General features: G+C 26.4%; 7 protein-coding genes across 7 annotated transcripts; 6 read left to right on the top strand and 1 right to left on the bottom strand.

Moving 5' to 3' along the window:
* The first annotated feature begins 138 nt into the window (after nucleotides 1-138).
* Nucleotides 139-1914, top strand: OCT59_021110 (uncharacterized protein). The gene is made up of 2 exons (XM_066149629.1): nucleotides 139-435; nucleotides 502-1914. The coding sequence occupies exons 1-2, from the start codon at nucleotides 170-172 to the stop codon at nucleotides 1772-1774; spliced, it is 1539 nt and encodes a 512-aa protein (XP_065990518.1). The 5' UTR covers nucleotides 139-169; the 3' UTR covers nucleotides 1775-1914.
* Nucleotides 1915-7167: 5253 nt separating this feature from the next.
* On the bottom strand, nucleotides 7168-7582 carry OCT59_021109 (uncharacterized protein; the record flags this gene model as incomplete). The annotated part of the gene is made up of 3 exons (XM_066149628.1): nucleotides 7168-7279; nucleotides 7421-7510; nucleotides 7575-7582. 3 exons carry the CDS (start codon nucleotides 7580-7582, stop codon nucleotides 7168-7170), a joined length of 210 nt encoding a protein of 69 aa, XP_065990517.1.
* A 1477-nt stretch (nucleotides 7583-9059) lies between these two features.
* On the top strand, nucleotides 9060-10742 carry OCT59_021108 (uncharacterized protein; the record flags this gene model as incomplete). Its single annotated transcript, XM_066149627.1, has 2 exons — nucleotides 9060-9325; nucleotides 9422-10742. 2 exons carry the CDS (start codon nucleotides 9060-9062, stop codon nucleotides 10662-10664), a joined length of 1509 nt encoding a protein of 502 aa, XP_065990516.1. The 3' UTR covers nucleotides 10665-10742.
* Nucleotides 10743-10941: 199 nt separating this feature from the next.
* On the top strand, nucleotides 10942-12528 carry OCT59_021107 (uncharacterized protein; the record flags this gene model as incomplete). The annotated part of the gene is made up of 2 exons (XM_066149626.1): nucleotides 10942-11234; nucleotides 11313-12528. 2 exons carry the CDS (start codon nucleotides 10942-10944, stop codon nucleotides 12526-12528), a joined length of 1509 nt encoding a protein of 502 aa, XP_065990515.1.
* A 1871-nt stretch (nucleotides 12529-14399) lies between these two features.
* On the top strand, nucleotides 14400-15922 carry OCT59_021106 (uncharacterized protein; the record flags this gene model as incomplete). The annotated part of the gene is made up of 2 exons (XM_025319924.2): nucleotides 14400-14656; nucleotides 14734-15922. 2 exons carry the CDS (start codon nucleotides 14400-14402, stop codon nucleotides 15920-15922), a joined length of 1446 nt encoding a protein of 481 aa, XP_025172621.2.
* A 1303-nt stretch (nucleotides 15923-17225) lies between these two features.
* Nucleotides 17226-18224, top strand: OCT59_021105 (uncharacterized protein; the record flags this gene model as incomplete). Its single annotated transcript, XM_066149625.1, has 2 exons — nucleotides 17226-17482; nucleotides 17558-18224. 2 exons carry the CDS (start codon nucleotides 17226-17228, stop codon nucleotides 18222-18224), a joined length of 924 nt encoding a protein of 307 aa, XP_065990514.1.
* A 218-nt stretch (nucleotides 18225-18442) lies between these two features.
* On the top strand, nucleotides 18443-18763 carry OCT59_021104 (uncharacterized protein; the record flags this gene model as incomplete). The annotated part of the gene is made up of 1 exon (XM_066149624.1): nucleotides 18443-18763. The coding sequence occupies one exon, from the start codon at nucleotides 18443-18445 to the stop codon at nucleotides 18761-18763; it is 321 nt and encodes a 106-aa protein (XP_065990513.1).
* Between the last annotated feature and the right edge of the window lie 531 nt (nucleotides 18764-19294).

Genomic DNA, 19294 nt, shown 5'->3' with positions numbered 1-19294 from the left:
TACTCACGTTCCGCGCATTTTGTATCACCTTGCGTAGTTCGTTAAATATAAATTCCCAATTAAAAATGGGAATGATCATCGTTAAATTTGGAATCGGTCTTATTTATCCGACGATGGTTGATACAGATTCGACGATCTGCAACAATTTTTTCTCTCTGTTTCAATCGCAATGGCTCATAATATTCGTAATGTATATTTACGAAAATTATCTCAAAATTTACTTGAAGTATTGGATGACGACGAATATCATGATGTTATAATCGAAGTCGGGGATGACCCTTACGTAAAAATATTTCGTGCTCATATAGTTATTTTAAATTATCGTTCTCCTCATTTACGAAGAATTTTGTCAACTAATAAAAAGAAAAGTGATGGAACTTTAACATATATAAAATTACCAAATATTTTACCTGAAATTTTTCAGATAATTTTAAGGTAGGAAAGTTTTAAATTAATAAAATAAATAATTTTTTTAATTTTATAAATGCTTTCATTTTTTAGGTATATTTATGGAGGAAGACTTACCTTGAAAGAATATGATACTTCTGATATCGTTAAAATTTTAGTTGCCGCAGATGAACTAGGTCTTCAAGAATTAATTCCAAATATTCAATCATTCTTGATTAAAAATAAAACAGACTGGGTTGAACAAAATTTTAATTTTATATTTCAAACGTGCTTTGAAAATGATTCTTTCTTAGAACTTCAAAATTTTTGTACAGAGTTAATGTCTAAACAACCAGAAAAAATTTTTAATTCACCCGATTTTACTTCAATTTCAGAAAATTTATTAATCTCTCTTATTCAACATGATAATCTTCAAATGAGTGAAATTCAGGTTTGGGAACATGTACTTAAATGGGGTATTGCTCAGAATCATGAGCTTTCTTCAGATCTTTCAAGCTATTCGAATGATGATCATAAAATTCTAAAGAATACCTTGCAACAATGTGTTCCTTCTATTAAATTTTATAATTTGTCCTCAAAAGAATTTTTAGATAATATATTTCCTTATCGAAAACTTTTACCAGAAGAATTGTATATTGATTTATTGAAAAATTTTCTTAATCATGATTATAGGCCATCAACTAGAAAAACTAAGGAAACAAAAGAGATTAAAGAAACAAAGGAAATCAAAGAAACTAATGAAATCAAAGAAAATGAAATCAAAGAAACTAAAGAAATCAAAGGAACTAAAGAAATCAAAGAAATTGGTTCTGATAAGAGTATTGATTCAAAAATTATTACGTATCAATATGTTGAATTAATCTTAAAATGGATTAATGGATTAAAGCTTACGGGCAAGTCGAAAAATTTGTATGAACTCAAATTAATTTTTCGTGGATCTCGTGATGGATTTACGTCTGACAAATTTCATGAAATTTGTGATAATAAATCTCATACTATTACAATAATTAAAGTAGAAGACAGTAGTGAAATTCTAGGAGGATACAATCCGATTGCATGGGAATCCAAATATCTACGACCTTCTTTTTCCAATTACGAACATAGTAAAACTAAAGATAGTTTTATATTTTCTTTTAATAATGAGGAAAATAAAAAAAATCGTATATTAAGTCGAGTGGAGGATGAAAACCACGCCATAGTAAATTTTTATTCATTTGGACCATCATTTGGTCGTGAAGACCTTATAATATATAATAACAAAACTGGTTATTGCAAAAAAGATTCGTACAATAAACAAATCAGAGGTACAGTAGATAAATTTTTAATAGAAGAATATGAAATATTTCAGATTATTGTTAAATTATAAATGTTTTTCATGATACTAAAGTATTAAATTAAATATTTTGTTAAAATTTTTAATATTTATTAAAAAAATAAAATAAGATAAATCTTGTATTTTATGCATTTGTAATAAAATATAATCATTAAGATAATTTCGTACTGTATAAAAAACCATGTGTTGAGACAAGAATAGGTATGTGTGTATTTACAGAGATAAAAAAAAATTTTGGACAAAATATTCAAAATATTGTAATCTTCGTTGAAGTTTAAATATATTAATTGCCAATCCATCTAAAATCGGCACTGCGTTACTAATAAAATTCGGGATAATAACGATAATAAAAAAACCCGTTTTTTACATCTCACGCGCGGGATAAACTTTCACCCATTTCACCCATTTCACAAATAAAACTACCCTTCAATTTTTTACTAGTTCTATAAAGAAAAATATTTAAAAAAAAGTCTTTAAAAAAAGCTTAGAAAGCCAAAAAATATATGTTTGTAATGTAAATAACATAATATAGTAAAATAAAATATTGAAATTTCTTACATTTTAAGGTGTAAATCTGACGCGCGTACATAGTAAACTCATTATTTTGCATATGAACGTATAATTTTTTTTTGCAAATTCTTTTTTTTCAAGTATTTTTTCAGTATATCATATGGCTTTTATTTATAGTTAATATGTCGTCTATGAAAATATCCCTTTCTGAAGATTGTGTTCTAGCACAAAATCGACAAATTTAACCCCGAATTTTATTAGTAACGCAGTGCCGTTCTTAGACGAATCGGCAATTAATTAGATAAAAGAATTTAAATATAGCAGAAGAGAGTATAATCCCACCAAAGAACTCTGCGTCTACTGAAACTTACCAATCTAATGAGAGTGCACATCTGAACTTGTCATTGAATTAATATCAACTCCAACTTTCTTGCAGAATCTAATAATAATAATAAAACAAAAATATGAGATCCTAGGCAATATTATTAATAACATCAGGATATTAGAGATCCCAGACATTGCTAATAACAATCAAAGTAGTAAGCATAAAGTTCACACTCAGTGACTTAGAGGTCATCTTTCAGAGAGAGAACAACTTAATACACCCATGCATTGTGTTAGAATCACTTTTTGTCTAAAGAATTTGAACATAACAGAGGAGAGGATAATCCCACCAAGAACTCTGCATCCACAGTAAACCTACACTTACCACTCTAATGAAAGTCTCCAAAATACAATATCATTTGTAAAAAAAAAGTCTATTAAAATCTAGATTTTTTTTAATATAAATGTATCTTGATAATGCAAAGTTGAAATGAAATGATAGTTTATTGTTTCAATATTTATTTCTTTCATGTTTAAAAAATGTTTTTGTACTAAAGTTCTCCGAGAGATTATTCATAAAAACTATTAATATTGTTTATATATATAAAGCAATTAGTTTACATATAAAATAGTCAGTGGATTTTTATAATAAATATGGTAAACAATAACTTCGAGGAGTTTACATGTAAACAAAAAAAAAGTAAAACTTATTACTATTTTATTATTATAACGCGACTGTTTCAAATTCCGAGTGGCTAACAAAAACGTCAGTGTTATCACCATATAGGTCAAATGATCTATTTTAGTAGTTTGATCTAACGATGATTGATTAATTTTTTTTAATTAATAATTCCTTTAAGTATTTACATTTTGTTAAATAAAATTAATATTTTTCATTTAGAATGTTTAGGTAGGGAACGGTTGCTGGCGGTTTGGAGCTTTTGGCATTGGTAGCCAGGTCCTGAAATATTCCAGGAATAAAGAAAATTATTATCTAAAACAATTAATACACCAATAATTACTTACAAACTGAAAATTTACGAAAGACGAGGCTGTTGGCGTCTATAATTTTATATTATGAATTAGGCTATGATGACTTTAATCGTAAAAACTTGTAAAAAGATTAGAATCTCAAAGTACCTAAATTAAATTTAGACATTACGTGGTACACCACTCAGTATTAATTATATCGATAATTTATTTATCTTATACTAGTTGTTAGATAAAGTCGATAAATTCTAAATTAGTTTAAAGTACTAGACAAAGTGACATGGAAGTATTGTGCACTTATCAAGTTAAAAAGAAGCTGTACTTTTCGGCTGTAAAGTACGCTTAGGGTATTTAACTGACTCAAAGATGCGTATGCGTGATAGATGATTGAAAAAAATTTAAAGCATCTCGATCCGCTTCTCTTCACGGTACGAATCTAATTGATATTTAAAATAATATAATACAAAAAAGTTATGAATAAAATAAAAAAGTTAAATTGATTACGTATAGTTTTTTAATTGAAAAGATACTGTACGTCGTAAATGGCGAACACCTATGACATATGTATTGTTAAAAAAATGTCTATGATTAATATGTACAGTAACACCCTTTCACTTCCCAACCCGCTAGTAATTTTAAAATGTGAGCGTCGCCTAGAGGTAGTGCAATAATAGGGACACTCATGAGGGAGTATTGGCAAGCCAAGGAACTCCTGTGTGTAAAGTTTCAGATATTATACTGAAAATAACAGATACTACACTTGATCTTAGCCAATAGGCAAGAGAGGATAAGTAACAAAACCTTGGCGCATTACGATGTTATTTTATATCAAAATTCAAGAAAATGAGAATTATGGGATTTCAAATGATTACGTAATAATGTAGTAAATTCTTTTTCCGCAGCAGACGCAGAAAATTTCCAGCCATTCGACGTTAGTCGTTAGTCATATTTTTGCTACTAAAAAAATGATAAAATATTAGTCATCATATTTTATTTGTCGATTTACGCAAAGTAGTCAGAGATCTGCAAGGTTTGAACGCAAAATTTACTGCGCCTATGGTTTGACTTTGTGGCAATGGCAAAATGATCTTTACGTTTGAATCCGTTTTTTAGAACTCCTTCGCGAGTGTTCCTAGTATTGCACTACTTTTAGGTGACGCTGCACGTTATAAAATTACTAGCGAGTTGGGAAGTAAAGGATTTTTCTTATTTTCAAATTAGTAATTATTCTCATCTTGGTTTTTTATTTTTTATTTTTTTTTATTTTTATTTTATCTTTTAGAGTTGTATATATAAATTATAATGAAAAATTACTAATATATAAAAATATAAAAATATGTAAATAGTATTAACAATCAAGGATTTATTATTACTCGTAGATTTATTATTGTGAGGCGCAAGACGTAAGTAATATTTTGAAATATATATATATGTATATATATATATATATATAAATTAAAAATTTATGATTTTTTTAATGCGTCCGCATTATTAATATTTCAAAATTTTTATAAATCTTATTAAATCGATGCGAACTCAAGAATTGTTTTTAAAATTACGTAATCAATTTAAATTTTTCTCTCAAATTATAATTTAATGAAACTGGTGAAGGAACTTTATTTTTACAATTAAAATAAATGTCGTATACTTTGTCACATAATTATTTGAATTATTGCATTTTGATTGACAGATTATTATTAAAAATTTCGAACGTCGCAATTACGGTTTATACATTCAATTTAGAAGGCTACCTCTTGTTCCTGAAATTTGAAAGTTTAAGTTTTCTATTATAAATTAGAATTCTCAACGCAAAAAAAAAAGTTACAGCACCCAGTATTCCCACGTTGTCCCCAACCGTAGTACTGACTGGGCCATCAGTGGCTTAACTTCGGAGATCGGACGGGTTCCGGTGCTTTTCACTGTGTATGGCCGTAACTGAAAGGAAGTTAATTTATTAATTTAAAAATTTTATAATATAAAATTAGTTTCCTAGAAAATAACTTCGGTCCTCTGTAATAAATTCTATAATCTGCTGCGGAGATAAATTTTAAAAATTCATATACCTCACTGTTTGTATCATTTATATTGCATATGCGAATAAATCAATTTGATTCGTTTCACATAAATTTTGTGTTGCGTCGATAAAAAACAGATCTCCCATATTTATTATTAAAATCGTTTCATATATATTAATATTAATGAGTTCACTATTATAACATTTTTTATTTTTGAAATACATTATAACATGTTTGGAATTTGATAATCCATGTCTGTTTAGGATTTTTTTTTAAATATAAAGTTCTAAATTCTACTTTTTTTCAATATAGAACGTTTTAAAAAAAATAGCTTATTTATATATATTTTATAATTTATAAACCATGTTAATAAATTATTATAATTTCACTAAAGTCAATGTTTTCACTCATCTTTCCTAAATTTTATGCTTATTATGACATGACTGAATGCTAAAATAAAAAACGTTTAACTAGAAAACCAGTACGCACGGCATTAAAAAATACGAAATATACGAAATGTATCCATTTAACTTATAATTTTTTATGCCGTATCAAGATTCCTTGAACTAATATACGGAAAACTTGATACATGTATGAATACTTGTGCACATTCATGACGATGCGGCAAGACGACAAGTACTCTAAATGACAAAGCTGTTCCAACGCAAAAAAGAGTCTGAGCAGAGAAAATAAAGAAATGACACGGAAATTATCTTAGATGTAAAGAATTCGTAGTCCTGCGATGGGGTAAGTTTACACAAGTTCACGTAAATTTTCATAAGAAATTTACACAAGCTTACAAGTTACGCATATTTACACAAATTTACGTAAACACACCTCGTCGCATGGTTACGCTTAAAAAATTTCCTGTTGGATGATGTACTGTAGTAGATATCAGAAATAAATAGATAACTGGTGCGATAAACAAGAAAAATAAAACTTTTCCAAGCATCTGGATTAACGGCAAGTCATGTTGTTCTCCGGTTACATTATAAAGATTATTCTCTTCACTATTAATTATAGATAATCTATTTTTTGGGCTACTTTTCAAATACATCCTTCACCAGAGTCGGTATATAGCAATTATTACTTTCAGGTCTGCGTCAGATGACGTGACAGTAGCAGAAATAGTTTATCGAATAGTTTATGATAGACTCGGAAATTTAAGGTATGTCGACTTTATTTAAATATAACAAATAATATATAACGATAACAGTAAATGCAAATAATAAGTGCTAATAACAGAATTAACAATATTGCCGCCTCACTTAGCTAATATTAACTATAAACTAAACCATAAAATCCATCTTTCAACAGCGAGTCTATTCATACCTACAGTATCTTCAACGCGTATATTCTGTAAGTTATTCTATATGTAAGTTACCGATAGTGTAAGTTATTCTAGTTGTAAGTTATATAAAATATGCCATTGCAATAGCTTGTTACATAACACACGATTATTATCTAAATTTGCGGGAAAATTGTCATTAATGAAAAATAATAATCTTTTAAATTTATTGATAAAAGCGATAGCGAAGGTTCCATTGAATATTATTGAATTCGGTCGTTTGTCTATTGCAGCAGTCTTCAATATCTTTTATATTGTACATGTGGAATAGAAATTAACTCCAGAATATGATGTTTTTCGATATAGTGTTGTTCTTGCAGCGAACCAATGATGCGTATGAATATTTCAACCCTGGAACAATTAAAGCAATTAGAATATTCAGTACTATCATTACCAGTAGAAAATAAGTCTATTGCTGATCACTAAAAAGTTGTTAAAGAATCGTTTTCTTGTGGCCTTTAAAATCATCAGTTGACAAGCTGACTACGTTACCTAAAATAAAACAGCCATATCTTCTCCCTATAAAAAATGTTTATCCGATAAATATTCGGGATGGGGTCAATTTTTCCGGACACTCGCACGCTATTTTACAATATTTAATACAAGATGCGAAGATTGAGAATTTTTAACCACATAAAAAACGTACAATACCATGATGAATGTCCAATAAATGTCAAGTAAATGTTCGGAACGGGGTCTATTTTCCGAACAAAAAACCGAACGGTGTTTGGACAATATTTTTTATAGGGTCTGCAAAAGTGAAATAAAAAAAGTAAGTATAATACAAATAAAAGACTTTTTGGATACCTAACAAGTGGTGAATTTTTCTCAAATCCACCTCGGAGAATTAATTTGAATTCATATAAATTGTTCAATTTGTCCGTATTCTCTAATATATCAATCCATTTTGAACATGTTGATACGTAATGATTTAATATTCTTTATAGAACTATTTTCTCGGATTTCTCTGATTCTACAGTTTCTTTGTTTCTTTAATCTCTTTTGTTTCTTTTGTTTCTCTGATTCTTTTGATTTCTTTAATTGGTTGGTTTATGATCAAGGAAAATTTTCAATAGATCAATAAATAATTCTTCTGGTAAAAATTTTTGATAATCCAAAATTCTTTTGAGATCAAATTATGAAATTTAGTAAAAGGAATAAATTTTTGCAAAGGTATTCCTTAAAATTTTATATCATTTGAATAATTTGAAGGATCCCATGATCCTGTTGATCGGCATCCTCATTTTTATTGATAAATTTTTTTCATAATTGCATTTGATCCTTGAAACATCGCTGACTCACAGTTCGTAGTAATTACAGACCCATAGCTCGTAAAATATATATATATGTATATATGACATATAATTAAAATGTCAAGCTATCCTTCACTATTTCGGGTACTTTCGTCATCCCAGGTACAAGGTGGATCTACGTCTAAAAATTTTCATGAAATTTGTGATAATAAATCTCATACTATATTGTAATGAAATTTTGGGAGGGTACAATCCAATTATGTGGGAAATAAGAATTTGCAACAAACCCGATGATATATATGATATAACTAAAGATAGTTTCATGTTTTCTTTTATCAAATGAGAAAGAATGAAAGATATTAATAGTCATATACTAAAAAAAACACAAAAAAAAAAAATAGATCATTATAAAGCAATTTTTATTGTAAAATCCGTTTTCTATATTTAACATATAACTTCATAATATTACTATATTTAATGCTTATATAATTAAAATACTTACAATTTATATTAGAAATTCCATAGCATAACCCTAACCCTAACCATAACCCTAAAGTTGAGGATGAAAGTACGCTATAGATAATTGTCTTATATTTGAATACGACGCTCTAAACACTCTTTTAATAATTGTACTAGTAAATGTAAAAGATTATCTTATGAAAAACAGATCAGAGAACTGAGATAATGTTGCTATGGTTTTCAGGACAAGACAATCGATCATAATAATTAGTATATGGCGATCACAAACTTTACCCAAAATAATCATGGCTAAAAATTAAAAGAATTTCGTGTGACCATATGACTAGTTTTGTGCATATAAATGAAATATACGATGAATACGATCTACAACAATTGATTTTTACTTTTCTATTTCAATTATGGATGCTACCGATAATGTATATTTACAAAAATTATCTCAAAATTTACTTGAAATATTGAATGATGATGGACATCATGATGTTACAATTGAAGTCGGTGATGATCCTTACGTAAAAACGTTTCATGCTCATTCAATTATTTTAAATTATCGTTCTCCTTATTTTCGAAAAATTTTGTCAACTAATGATGAAAAGAAAAGTGATGAAAATTTGCCGCATATAAAATTACCAAACATTTCACCTGAAATTTTTCAAATAATTTTAAGGTAAGAAAATTTTCTTAATTAAAAAAAAATAAATACATTATTATTATTATTATTATTTTATTATATTAATTTTATAATCGTTGATTTCATTTTAAGATATATTTATGGAGGAATAATTTCTTTGAAAGAATATGATGCTTCCGATATCGTTAAAATTTTAGTTGCCGCAAATGAGTTAAATCTTGAAGAATTAATTCCGAATACACAATTATTTTTGATTATGCACGAAATGAATTGGATTGAAAAAAATTTTAATTTGATATATCGAACGAGTTTTGAAAATGATTCTTTCTCAGAACTTCAAAATTTTTGTACGGAGTTAATGTCTAAACAACCTGAAAAAATTTTTAATTCATCCGATTTTACTTCAATTTCAGAAAAAGCTTTGATCTCTATTATTCAAAATGAAAATCTTCAAATGAGTGATGTTCAGGTTTGGCAACATGTTCTTAAATGGGGTATTGCTCAAAATTCTGAACTTCCTTCAGATCTTACGACTTACTCAAATGATGATTATAGCATTCTAAAGGATACCTTGATACATTGTATTCCTTTTATTAAATTTTATAATTTAACCTCAAGAGAATTTTTGGATAATATTCTTCCTTATCAAAAACTTTTTCCAGAAGAATTATATATGGATCTATTGAAAATTTTTCTTGATCATGATTATAGACCATCGGTCAAAGAAGCCAAGGAAAAAAAAGTAATTAAAGAATCAAAGGAAATAAAAGAAACCGAAGGAATCGAAAAAATTGAAGGAATTAATTCTAATAAGAGTATTAATTCAAAAATTATTATGCATCAACATGTTGAATTAATCTCAAAATGGGTTGATGGATTAGAGTACGAAGACAAATTAGAAAATTTATATAAATTCAAATTAATCTTTCGTGGATCTCGTGATGGGTTTATGCCTGAAAAATTTCATGAAATTTGTAATAACAAATCTCATACTGTAGCAATTATTAAAGTAAAAGATAGTGATGAAATTCTCGGAGGGTACAACCCGATTATTTGGGAATCTAAAGCAAGCACAGTAAACTTTGCTGAATATAGTAAAACTAAGGATAGTTTCATATTTTCTTTTAAAAATAAGAGAGATATTAAAAATCACATATTAAGTCGAGTGGAGGATGAAAAGTACGCTATAGATAATTATCTTATATGTGGACCATCATTTGGTCGTAAGGATCTTAAAATACGTGGGGGCTCTAGACGATCTTTTAATAATTGTACAAATTCTTGTACACAATTATCTTATGAAAAACCGATTAGGGAAACTGAAGATAATTTTGCTGTAGAAGACTATGAAGTTTTTCAGATTATGTCAGGATAATCGATCAAAATAATTGTTAAGAGATACAAAATTATTATTAAATAATAAAAATGTATAAGTTTATTTTCATTTTTTGGTAACAAAGTTTATCAATATGCCATAAATTAATATTTTTGATATTTTTTTTTTTTTTTTTTTTTCACAAAGTTTCCCAAAATTGTCGTGGCTAAATTGTTAAGGATTTTGTGTGACCACATGACTGTTTTTGTGTATAAATGAATATACGATGAAATATGATCTACAAAAATTTTAACTCCATTTTTTTCTTTAAATTATAATGGTTCGTAATCGTAATCGTATTCGTAATAATCGCAATTTATATCCACAACATTTACAAAAATTATCTCAAAATTTACTTGAAGTATTGGATGACGACGAATATCATGATGTTACAATAGAAGTCGGTGATGACCCTCACACAAAAGTATTTCGTGCTCATATAGTTATTTTAAGTTATCGTTCTCCTCATTTGAAAAAAATTTTATCAACTAATAAAAAGAAAAGTGATGGAAATTTGACACATATAAAATTACCAAACATTTTACCCGAAATTTTTCAAATAATTTTAAGGTAACTAAGAAATTTTTTAATTTTAATTAATAAAACAAATACATTATTTTATTTTTATTTTAATTATTTTCATTTTAGGTATATCTACGGAGGAATACTTTTATTGAAAGAATATGATGCTTTCGATATCGTTAAACTTTTAGTTACGGCAAATGAACTAGGTCTTCAAGAAGTAATTCCAGATATACAATCATTTTTGATTAAAAGAAAAAGGAACTGGATTGAACAAAATTTTAACATGATATATCGAACGAGCTTTGAAAGCGATTCTTTCTTAGAACTTCAAAATTTTTGTATTAATTTAATGTCTCAACGACCGGAGAAAATTTTTAATTCATCTGATTTTATTTCAATTTCAGAAAATTCATTAATCTCTCTTATTCAACATGATAATCTTCAAATTAGTGAAGTTCAGGTTTGGGAACATGTTCTTAAATGGGGTATTGCTCAGAATCCTGAACTTTCTTCAGATCTTTCAGACTATTCAAATGATGATTATAACAAACTAAAGAATACCTTGCAAAATTGCATGCCTTTTATTAAATTTTATAATTTGTCATCAAAAGAATTTTTGGACAATATATTTCCTTATCGAAAAATTTTGCCAGACAAATTATATAATGATTTGTTGAAAATTTTTCTTGATCATGATTATAGGCCATCAACTAAAGAAATTAAAGAAACCAGTGAAACGGAAGAGATTAAAGAAACAAAGGAAATCAAAGAAACTAAAGAAATCAGAGAAATCAGTTCTGCTAAGATTATTGATTCAAAAATTATTACGCATCAGCATGTTGAATTAATCTCAAAATGGATTGATAGATTAGAAAATACAGATGAGTTGAAAAATTTATATGAATTCGAATTAATTCTTCGAGGATCTCGTGATGGATTTACGGCTGAAAAATTTCATGAAATTTGTGATAATAAATCTCACACTATAACAATAATTAAAGTAGAGAATAGTGACGAAATTCTAGGAGGATACAATCCGATTACATGGCAATCTAAATATGATCTTCAATCTTTACTTCCCAATAATGAATATAGTAAAACTAAAGATAGTTTTATATTTTCTTTTAATATTAAAAATCATATATTAAGTCGTGTGGAGGATGAAAAACACGCGTTAAATAATTTTTATTCATTTGGACCATCATTTGGTCGGGAAGACCTTAAAACCTTTAATAATAGAACTGGTTATTGCAAAAAAAATTCTTATGATAAAAAGATCAGATATACAGTAGATAAATATTTTGTAGAAGAATATGAAATATTTCAGATCAAATTTTAATGTTTTTTAACCTATTAAAGTATTAGGTCAAAATATTTTGGGTTATTTTTCATCAACGATAGAAATTCTTCATATTTTTTTATTAATAAAGAAAAAATTTGTATTTTATGCACTTAGCAATGATAATGAAATTTTAATCATCGTTAATTTGATTTTATCTTGTATAAAAATTAGTCTATTAAAATAGTCATGTTAAATACTGTACTTATGTACTAGTATTATTGTAGGTATAAATTTTGCTTCTCATCTATCATCTATTGGGTTATTAAACGTATTTTATTTTTCACAATTATATCGAATCAAAAAATTTGAATGATCTGTATAAAATATTTAAAACAGCAAATTTTGAAATACTTTTTCGTGAATCCTTACCGTTACGCTAATATTTTGTGTTTTCTTTCATGATAAAATAAATTGATCTCTTAATATGTGTACTAAGAGTTTATTTTATAATAACAGATATGGAAGTCGTAGATTGTTCATGTGAGATAATTGTTCAAAGTGTAGAATATCTATTTTTAAATTCATTTGTGATAAAAATTGATCTTACTGTGTGTTAAATTTATATTATTAAATTTATTAATTATTATACATTTATTAGGACAAAAATTCCTAAGCTATTAATTTTAACCGGTTAATACCCTTTGGTTAACCACTTAAGACCTTTTTTTGATGGTTCCAAACAAACTAGATTTCATGACTTAGTCTTGTGTTATTAGATGGGAAGCAGTCCCGTATACAATTTTAAACTACTGATAGACTTTTTAGTTTATCCTTTTAAATAAACATCACCCATAAAAAATCACGGTCGATTATTAAGAAACGTGTATAAAATTCATTAATCATTTTTTTATGTACAAAAAATTGAAAATATATTGACTTGTTTATACATGTATAATTAATTATATTCATTTATTAAATTACTTGATTAATAAATTGAAATAAATAAATACTTATAAATTAAATAATATTTAATAATTGAAATAATGTTTGTAAAAAAAATGTAAGTTTAAAGCGTTTCAATTTTTCTATTTTATGTTGTCATTTAAGATCGCAAAATTTGAGAGAGTTTTTACTCTTTTAAAAATTTTTAAAAAATTTGAAAATTTTAATTATATCAAAATTTCATTATTAAAGGCTTTTTTTTTTACATCAATATCTTTTTTAGTTATAATATAAATAAATGATTTAATCAAATTCCAGATTTTTTTCATTTCATTAATATAAACTTATCATTTAACATCTATTTCTACTTCCACCTCTATTCTATTTTATCCCCATTCCAATAAAATATACTTCTCTTGAGGTATAAAATGAATATAATAAATTATTGGTTGTTGGAATGCACAAATTTTTAAAAATTATTTTTTTTTATGGAAAGATGTTTCTTCAAAAGACATTATTTCTACACAAAAAAATAATACACTATTTTAAGTTTTCAAATTGTAACTATGCACTGGGATACTGCGCAGTCAAAGTAAATTTCATTCTTAAACACAAGTCTTAAATGGTTCAGCACTAACATACAGTAAAACCGAATTTAATCGTCAGAATTATCTAATTCGAGTAGCTAATTACTCTCAACGTTTTTATTTAAAAAGTGCTCATACGCTACCGTATCTTAATTTGTTATAGTTAAAGTAGTAGTAAAATAGTAAAATACTAAGTTATATTATTATTTTTAATCAATAGAAATTAATGTCATTTAAATAGCACCCTAAGTATATCATTTAGAAAACCGGTTCGAGTCACTCTGTAGATCCGAATCGGTTATATCGTTTAACCGAACCAAGTGCCATCCCTAATTTGAAATGATCTACAACAATATAAAAAGAAAAATTATTCTTTTTAGCGTTTTTTTGACTTATATAATGGCTAATGAACTACTTTTATCAAAATTATCCCAAAATTTACTCGAAATTTTAGACGACGAAGAATATTATGATGTTACAATTGAAGTTGGTAACGATCCTTACGTAAAAGTATTTCGTGCCCATATGGTTATCTTAAATTATCGTTCTCCTTACTTGAGAAGAATTTTGTCAACTAACAAAAGGAAAAATGATGGAACTTTAACGCATATTAAATTACCAAGTATTTTACCCGAAATTTTTCAAATAATCTTAAGGTATTTAATTAATTGTTGTAGACAAGTTATTGTTTATAATTTATATTTATAATTTTATCGACGGTTTTTTATTTTAGGTATATTTATGGGGGAGAACTTACTTTAGAAGAATATGATACTTCGTATGTCGTTAAAATTTTGGTTGCTGCTAGTGAACTAAGTCTTCAAGAATTAATTCCCCATTTGCAATCATTCTTGATTAAAAACAAAACAAAATGGATAGAACAAAATTTTAACTCGATATATCAAACAAGCTTTGAAAATGACTCTTTCTTGGACCTTCAAAAGTTTTGCACAGAATTAATTTCCAAACAACCGGATAAAATTTTTAATTCACCTGATTTTACTTCAATTTCAGAAAAAGTTTTAATCTCTCTTATCCAACTAGATAAAGTTCAAATGAGTGAAGTTCAAATTTGGGAACATGTGCTTAAATGGGGTATTGCTCAGAATCCTGAACTTTCTTCGGACCCTTCAAATTATTCAAACGATGATTTTAATGTTTTAAAAAATACTTTACAACAGTTTATCCCTTTTATTAATTTTACTGAATTTACTTCTAAAGAATTCTTGAATAAGGTGTACCCATATAAAAAGATTATTCCTGAAGACCTACATGAAAATTTGATTAGCTGTTTTTTGGACAATGATTATAAACCAAGTAAAAAGTCAGGACAACGGACGATCAATGAAACTAAAAAAATTAGTCTAAAAAATATAGACTCAAAAATCATTACAATTCAACATGCTGAATTGATCTCAAAATGGATTGATAGATTAGACATTACAGATGAATTGAAAAATTCATATGATTTCAAATTAATTTTTCGTGGATCTCGTGATGGATTTACGCCTGAAAAATTTCATGAAATTTGTGATGATAAATCTCATACTGTATCAATTATCAAAGTAAAAAACAGTGATGAAATTCTTGGAGGGTACAATCCAATTATGTGGGAATCTAGAGACTACGATTTTAGCGATTATGATTATAGTAAAACTAAAGATAGTTTCATATTTTCTTTTAATAATAAGGTTGATATTAAAAATCATATCTTAAGCCGGGTGGAAAATGAAAATTACGCCATAGATAATAGTATTTCATTGGGGCCATCATTTGGTATATCTGACCTTGTAATTTGTGGAGACTTTTTTCATGATTATGGTAATTATTGTAAAAGATCATCCTATGAAAAACAGATAAGAGAAACTGGTGATAAATTTGCCATAGAAGAATATGAAATTTTCCAGATTATAGTTACTTAAATAATCAAAATAATTTTGAGTGATATAAAATTATTTCTGGAAAATTATTATTTATAGTATTGTTAAGCATTAAAAATTTTGTATTAGTTGTATTAGTTTGTTACTTTGTCAATTTGTTTTCATTTGATTTATTAATTTATATATAAATTAACATGTTTATTCCGAAAATATATTTTTCTCCGGTTTTAGAATTAAATCGTATTCACAGAGTTTCAGTATATTTTTTTTAAAAAAAAATGTCGTGCGAATTTTATTAATAAAGTGGAAGGATACAGTAGTAATGAATGAAATAATATTTGATTATATGTGATATTAACATTCATGAAATTATTTTAATCTAATAAACATTAATGTGTAACAGAGTTTCTGTGCTGCTATGTTTATACGTAAGAGTGAGAAAAAATATTTAATAGATTAATAGATAAACAAAACCACCAACTAACTACAATATGGAAAGATGAAGAAAAGAAAGAAAAGAAACCTACCAATATTTATAGTATAGGTGCAATAAAATAGTGTATATATCTGAATCTGACTTTAGTCTAATTTGATCAAATTAGTAATTAAATTTTTAGAATTTTGCTAACTTGTCCCTGGGTTAAATAACATGGGTTAAATCGCCCCCCTAAAAATTTATATTTTTATATTTTACATGATTTTTTGCCGATTATTTTTTTTTTATTCATTTCACTTTACATAGATTTTATTTATTTGGACATTTTTTGACAATGACTCTTATGTTTAAATTTGGGCAAACTTATATACTTATTAGTAGGTTAAATCGCCCAGGTTAAATCACCCCGGGTTAAAATTAGTCTTATACAAATTTTTATTATAAAAAATTTAATATATTGACAGATGATGATGAGAAAAAAGAATAAATAAACACATACCGGTCATCGATGATTGCAATAACCACATATTTTTTTCTTATTTGTTCGATTAAACTCACTTTTATCCCATACTGCAATAATTAATCGATATAAATTTTTTGAATTAAATACCAAACGAGTCAAGATAATAAATTCTATAAATTTAAATATCATTCGCGAAAATTTTTAATTGATATCTAGTATCAATAAAATTTTCATAGAAAAATTATTATAATATTTTTAAACTGATTCCTTAAATAATAAGATTAAGATAACTTACTTGTATATCTGCTGTATTCTTGAGTCATATAATATATAAAGAGTTAGTATTATTTTTGAAAGTGATTCGGATTTTATTATATCCGAGTATGGTGAAAATACACATACGATCTGCACAATTAACTTTATTTTTTCTATTTCATTTTAATATAATGGTTCGTAATGTATATTTTCAAAAATTATCACAAAATTTACTTGAAATATTAGATGACGAAGAATATTATGATGTTACAATTGAAGTTGGTAATGACCCTTACGTAAAAGTATTTCGTGCTCATATAGTTATTTTAAATTATCGTTCCCCTTACTTGAGAAGAATTTTGTCAACTAATAAAAAGAAAAGTGATGGAACCTTAATACATATAAAATTACCAAATATTTTACCTGATATTTTTCAAACAATTTTAAGGTAGGAATTATTAAATTAACTAAATAAGTAAATTATTTTTCTTTTTTATTTAATTTTTAAACGGATTCATTTTAGGTATATTTATGGGGGAAAACTTACTTTAGAAGAATATGATACTTCTAATATCGTTAAAATTTTAGTTGCTGCAAGTGAATTAGGACTTCAAGAATTAATTCCGAATATTCAATTATTCTTGATTAAGAGCAAAACAAACTGGATTGAGCAAAATTTTAACTTGATATATCGAACGAGCTTTGAAAATAATTCTTTCTCAGAACTCCAAAATTTTTGTACGGAGTTAATGTCTAAACAACCGGAAAAAATTTTTAATTCACCCGATTTTACTTCAATTTCAGGAAAAAGTTTAATCTCTCTTATTCAACTTGATAATGTTCAAATGAGTGAAGTTAAAATTTGGGAACATGTGCTTAAATGGGGTATTGCTCAGAATCCTGAACTTTCCTCGGATTCTTCAAATTATTCAAACGATGATTTTAATGCCTTAAAAAATACTGTACAACAGATAATTCCTTTCATTAAATTTACTGAATTTACTTCTAAAGAATTCTTGAATAAAGTGTATCCATATAAAAAGATTATTCCTGAAGAGATACACGAAAATTTGATTAAATGTTTTTTGGATAATGATTATAAACCAAGTAAAAAGTCGGTGCCACAGACAATCAAAGAAACTAAAGAAATTGGTTTAAAATACATAGATTCAAAAATCATTACAATTTAACATGCTGAATTAATTTCCAAATGGATTGACAGACTAGAGTTTACAGATGAATTGAAAAATTCATACGAATTTAAATTAATTCTTCGTCTCGTGATGGATTTACGGCCGAAAATTTTCATGAAATTTGTAATAATAAATCTCATACTGTATCAATTATCAAAGTAAAAAGCAGTGAGGAAATTCTCGGAGGGTACAATCCAATTATGTGGAAATCCAAAATGTGCAGTAAAGCATTTTCTAATGAATATAGTAAGACTACAGATAGTTTCATATTTTCTTTTAATAATAAGAAAGATATTAAAAACCATATATTAAGTCGGGTGAAGGATGAAAAGTACGCTATAAATAATTCTCTTTATGATGGACCATCATTTGGTCGTGGAGACCTTACAATATATGGAGACCTTTTAAATCCTGAATATTCTTTTAGTAATTGTTCTAATTATTGTATAAATAAATCTTATGAAAAACAAATCAGAGAAGCTGAAGTTGATTTTGCTGTAGAAGAATATGAAGTTTTTCAGATTTATATAGGATAACCGATCAAAATAATTATTGCAATTTTCAGATTTCTGTGTACGTTGTGATTGCTGGGTGATTATAATTACAGATCGATTACCGGACAAATTGTCCGGTTATTGTCTGGTATAAATCACCCTGTAATCTTATAATTTTATTTTATTAAGTAATTTGCATGAGGTAGAAGAATTCTGAAAACAGCGATAAAAGGTATAGATATTTAATTATTTTTGAAAATTTTTTACTTATGATTTCGCCGAAAAATGGTAGCAATGAAAATAAATATTAAATAAATTATTTTTAGAGATTTTTTTTTTTTCCAGATATTATCACTTTAACATTCAAGTAACTGATATTAATTATTAAGAAATAAATAAATACTTTATTTTCTTGAAAACATTTCATTTACTCACGAAAAAGTAAATAAAAAAAAGACTATTGATATATTATAAACAACGAGATAAATTTAATAAAATCAGCTAATTCAAAGATTTTCTAGAAAACATTTCTTTATGTATTTAGTATAAAAACAATAAACTAACCAAATGGAA

This window comes from Rhizophagus irregularis, chromosome 3 (genome assembly GCF_026210795.1).
Source record: "Rhizophagus irregularis chromosome 3, complete sequence".
In the NCBI taxonomy this organism is placed as follows: Eukaryota; Fungi; Glomeromycota; class Glomeromycetes; order Glomerales; family Glomeraceae; genus Rhizophagus; species Rhizophagus irregularis.
The sequence above is the reverse complement of the archived record's forward strand: the minus strand, read 5'-3'. Positions and strand labels throughout refer to the sequence as shown.